Raw genomic sequence first — 4,916 nt, forward strand, 5'->3', positions numbered from 1 at the left:
ACCGGTTTCGGCTGTTCATATTTTTTATCTTTATCTTTTTCTTCTTCCTCTTCTTAAAGAATACCCTTCAGCATTTCATATAATAGTGGTTTGGTTGTGATGAACTCCTTTAGCTTTTTCTTATCTGTGAAGCTATTTATTTGACCTTCAATTCTAAATGATAGCTTTGCTGGGTCGAGTATTCTTGGTTGTAGGTTTTTGCTATTCATCACTTTGAATATTTCTTGCCACTGCCTTCTGGCCTGCATCATTTCTGATGAGAAACCAGCTGGCAGTCATATGGGTACTCCCTTGTAGGTGACTGTTTATCTCTTGTTGCTTTTAAGATTCTCTCTTTGTCTTTTACCCTTGGCATTTTAATTATGATGTGTCTTGGTATGGTCCTCTTTGAATTCTTTTTGTTTGGGGTTCTCTGTACTTCCTAGACTTGTAAATCTATTTCTTTCACCAGGTAGGGGAAGTTTTCTGTCATTATTTCTTCAAATAGGTTTTCAGTATCTTGCTCTCTCTCTTCTTCTGGCATCCCCATAATTCGGATGTTGGTACGCTTGAAGTTGTCCCAGAGACTTCTTACACTATCTTCATATTTTTGGATTCTTTTTTCTTTTTGCTCTTCTGGTTGGGTGTTTTTTGCTTTCTCATATTTAAAATTATTGATTTGATTCTTGGGATCCTCTAATCTACTATTGAACCCCTGTATATTATTCTTTTTTTCAGTCAGTGTATGCTTAATTTCTGACTGGTCCTTTTCCATTTTTTTTTTGCCATTCTCACTAAGATCCTTGAAAGTCTCACTAAGTTCCTCAGAGGTTTCTAGAAGATTCTTTTTTTTTTTTTTTTTTTTTTTTTTTTGCTCTTTCAAATCATTTTAATAACGTGGCAGTCAAAATGCGAAAAGCAGACTCAAACTTGTTTTCTTTACGGGGGGGTGCTACCATGATTGCTTCCCACAAGCATGATCTAAGGTAATGATGACACCGATTCCAAAGAGCAAGGGTGGTAAGAAGGCCTCAAGGCTAACAGATTGAAAAGCTCGGTTTCGGAAAAGTCTCAGAGGGGTCGCAGGTGGCAGGAGAGACAAGAAGTTTAAGGGACCTTCACAGTACAGGGCGCGGCTGCTGGGTCATCAGCACCTTGAAACGTTTCTTGATGGTGACTCGGTGTCGAGAGTATTTGTCGTCTGGGGAGAACCGAGCAGGATGGGCCGAGCAGGTCTGTTGTCCAATAGGATCAAACTTCTTCAGGGTATAAACCCGGTCTCCCTGTTCATTGAGGTAATACTGGAGAAACATGATCTCGCTGAAGCAGGAGGTCCCAATTCCGTCTGCACTTCTCGGTCTCCTGAGAGCCTCACTAGAAGATTCTTGAGTAACTTTATAACTATGGTTTTCAACTCTATATCCAGTAGTTTCCTTTCTTCTATTTCTTTCATTGTGACATGTTTCTTTGTCTCCACATTTTGGCTGCTTCTCTGTGTTTGTTTCTATGTATTGGGTAGCTGCTAAGTCTCCCTGAGTTGATAGAGTGGCCTTGTGTAGTAGGTGTCTTATAGGGCCCAGTGGCTCAGCCTCCCCAGTCACCTGAGGTGGACACTCTTGGTGCACCCCTTTTTGGGCTGTGTGCACAGTCTTGTTGTAGTTGAGACTTGATTGTTGTTGGTGTCTGTGGGAGGAATTGACCTTCAGGCCAATTGGCTGTGGGGACCAGCTGCAACTACAGTGGGAGAGATGCTGTGCAGGAGATAGCCTTATGGAACAAGACTTGCTTCACTGGGGCTTTGGTGCTCACTGATTCTGCCCCTTGAATGTGTCGCTTATGGATGTGAAGAGTTGTAATCTGGTAGGGTCTCACACTGACCACTGGTACACTGGTTCTTGGGTCTCCAGGGAGGTGCAAAGTCAGCATTGCTTGGGGCCATCCAGCAGGAGCTACAGAGAGATCTGCAGATTCCTCCTCTTTGAATCGGATTTGGAGGTGCCTAGATGAGGCCCAGCTGTGAAGCAAGGCAGGCTGGTCCTGGGGCCAGTTTTTAGGCCTTTTATTTATAGGTTTGGGGCTCCCTGACCCAGTTGAAGCTTGTTTGACAGGTTTTTAGCCTGATAAAAGACAGACCATTCATTTGCAAAAGCTGCTACACACAGCTTGGGTGGGGTTGTAAATTTTGTGGGGCAGGGTCTCAGGGAATCACCAGGGTGGAGTAAGCAGAAATGGCTGCCAGTCAGCCCTGCACCAGTGAGGTCCCAGCATGGGAACAGTGACTGCTACAAGCATCTCCATCTGGAAGAAAGCTGCCCCTGAGTTTCTGTCCTGATGCCAGACAGTTCAGTTTCTCCCCGTTTGTGTCTGGGTCCCCCAGAGCCTCGCCCAGCACTGGACCTCAGAGGAAGTGGGAGCTTGTAAATTCAGTTCATGGTACAAACCCAGGGGCAGCTGGGTCTCTAGCAGCCTGTGTGTCACTCATTCCCAATCGGCACAGTCCATAGTTCTTACAAGCAGCTCGTAGGGACTTTTTTCCCCAGCTTTGGGACCATGGGCTGGGGTCTGGTGTGGGTCTGGGACTTCTGGTACTCCTTGCTCCTCCAGTGGCCTGCACAGAATTGATCTCCCTCCTAATTAAAAAAGGCAGCATACCAAGTGACTGACCAGCCCATTCTGTGCCTCTGCACCTCCTACCAGTCTCTGTGTGCTTTCTTCTTTACCTCTCTAGTTGTAGTACTTCCACTCAGCCAGCTTTCCTGTGGTTCTGGATGATAGTTGCTCTGTATTTTAGTTGTAATGTTGATGTGGTTGTGAGAGGCAGCAAGTACAGATGGTTCCCTATGCTGCCTTCTTGGTTCCTCCCATTGTATTCTCACAGTCTTTTAAAAGATATAATAATTATAACTTAGTTCACATTTTGAAGAAGACTTTTCATATTAAGGAAATGTAGAATAACAATAACATCCATAGCTATCTATGATTTGCATTCAAGCATACTTACAGTATGATGAGGACCTCTACAAAAACTTCTGGTATATCAATTACTTGATTTTGACCTGTGTTTTTCGTGCTACTCAGAATCATGTGGATACTTCAAAAACTAGTGAGTTATTATAGATCTACTAGCTGCAGCTTAGAATACACATCTAGGAAAGTAGAAATTACTGAAGGTGTGAAGGTTTGGCAGCATAGGTAAACACCTGAAATTGCTGCCTCCCACAACCAATTCAAAACTAAAACTAAAAGACAAAACGGACATCATCCAGAACCACAGGAAGGCTGGCTGAGTGGAAATTCTACAACTAGAAGGAAAGAGAAAAGCACACTGAGACACAGAGGAGGTGTGGAAATAAAGAGCAGAGGTATGGAGGCGCGCAGAAAGGGCTGGCAACTGAGGATGCGGTTGTCTTTTTCAATAAGGAGGGAGACACAAGCTCCCGACTGCTCTGAACCCCAGTTCCGGGTGAGTCTCTGGGGACCCAGACTCATACAGGGAGAAACTGGACTGTCTGGCATTGGATGGAACTCAAGGGCAGCTTTCTCTCAGAGGTGCTTGCAGCAATTACTGCAGGACACTGAGACCCGGATCCTCTTAGGGCAGGACTGAGGAGCAGCCATAGCTGTTTGCTCTGCCCTGTTGATATCCTGAGACCCCTCCCCACCCAAGCTGTGCCCAGAGGCTTTTGCATATGAATGGCCTGGCCCTTTGTAATCTAAAATTACCTAACAAACTCCAGCTGGGTCAGAGAGACCCAGAACATCCAAAAGAAGGCCCAAGGCCCCATAGCAGCTTGCATTGCTTCACAGCTGGGCCTCATCTGGGCACTTCCAAACCCCAAACAAGGAAGAGGAATCTGCAGATCTCTCCATAGCTCCTGCTGGGTAGCCTCAGGCAGAGACTAAATTAGCACCTCCTTAGAGATCCAAGAGCCAGTGTACCCAGTGGTCAGAGTGGGACCATTCAGATTACAAGTCCTCAGATCCATAAGGGACACACTCGGGGGAAGACTCAGTGAGCACCAAAGCCCCAGTGAAGCAATTCTTGCCCCATAAGGGTGTCTCCAGCACAGAAGTTCTCCCACCGTAGACACAGCTGATTTTCACAGCCAGTTGGCCTGGAGGTCAATTCCTCCCAGTGATGCCAACAACAATCAAGGCTTAACTCAACAAGATGGTGCACACAGCCCACAAAGGGGTGCACCAAGAGTGTCCACCTCAGGTCATTGGGGAGGCAGAGCCACTGGGCCCTATAAGACACCTAGCACACAAAGCTACTCTATCAACACAGGGAAGCAGCCAAAATGCTGAGACAAAGAAACAGGTCACAAATGACAGAAATGGAGGAAAGCAAACTACTGGATATAGAGTTCAAAACCATGGTTATAAGGTTTTTCAAAAATTTTCTAGAAACCGCCAATAAATTTAGTGAGACCTAGAGGATATGAAAAAGGACCAACTAGAAATTAAGCATACACTAACTGAAATAAAGAATAATATACAGAGATCCAACAGCAGACTAGAGGATTGCAAGAATCAAGTCAAAGATTTGAAATATGAAGAAGCAAAAACACCCAACCGGAAAAGCAAAAAGAAAAAAGAATCCAAAAATATGAAGATAGTGTAAGGAGTCTCTGGGACAACTTCAAGCATACCAACATTTGAATTATGGGGGTGCCAGAAGAAGAGAGAGAGCAAGATATTGAAAACCTATTTGAAGAAATAATGACAGAAAACTTCCCCTACCTGGTGAAAGAAATAGACTTACAAGTTCAGGAAGCACAGAGAACCCCAAACAAAAGGAATCCAAAGAAGACCACACCAAGACACATCATAATTAAAATGCCAAGAGCAAAAGAAAAAGAGAGAATCTTAAAAGCAGCAAGAGAAAAACAGTTAATTACCTACAAGGAAGTAGCCATACAACTGTCAGCTGATTT

General features: G+C 44.5%; 1 protein-coding gene across 1 annotated transcript; it reads right to left on the reverse strand.

Annotated features, from left to right (window-relative positions):
• Positions 1-855: 855 nt before the first annotated feature.
• On the reverse strand, positions 856-1,348 carry LOC139005670 (H/ACA ribonucleoprotein complex subunit 3). The gene has a single exon (XM_070407877.1). It carries the CDS (start codon positions 1,290-1,292, stop codon positions 1,098-1,100), a length of 195 nt encoding a protein of 64 aa, XP_070263978.1. The 5' UTR covers positions 1,293-1,348; the 3' UTR covers positions 856-1,097.
• Positions 1,349-4,916: the final 3,568 nt, after the last annotated feature.

Source organism: Myotis yumanensis, unplaced genomic scaffold (genome assembly GCF_028538775.1).
Source record: "Myotis yumanensis isolate MYYU_CA2020_CCGP unplaced genomic scaffold, mMyoYum1.0.hap1 SCAF_1, whole genome shotgun sequence".
Lineage (NCBI taxonomy): Eukaryota > Metazoa > Chordata > Mammalia > Chiroptera > Vespertilionidae > Myotis > Myotis yumanensis.

Bases quoted from the DNA above. Each gene is read 5' to 3' on its own strand.
- LOC139005670 (XM_070407877.1), bottom strand. From the start codon at position 1,292: ATGTTTCTCCAGTATTACCTCAATGAACAGGGAGACCGGGTTTATACC.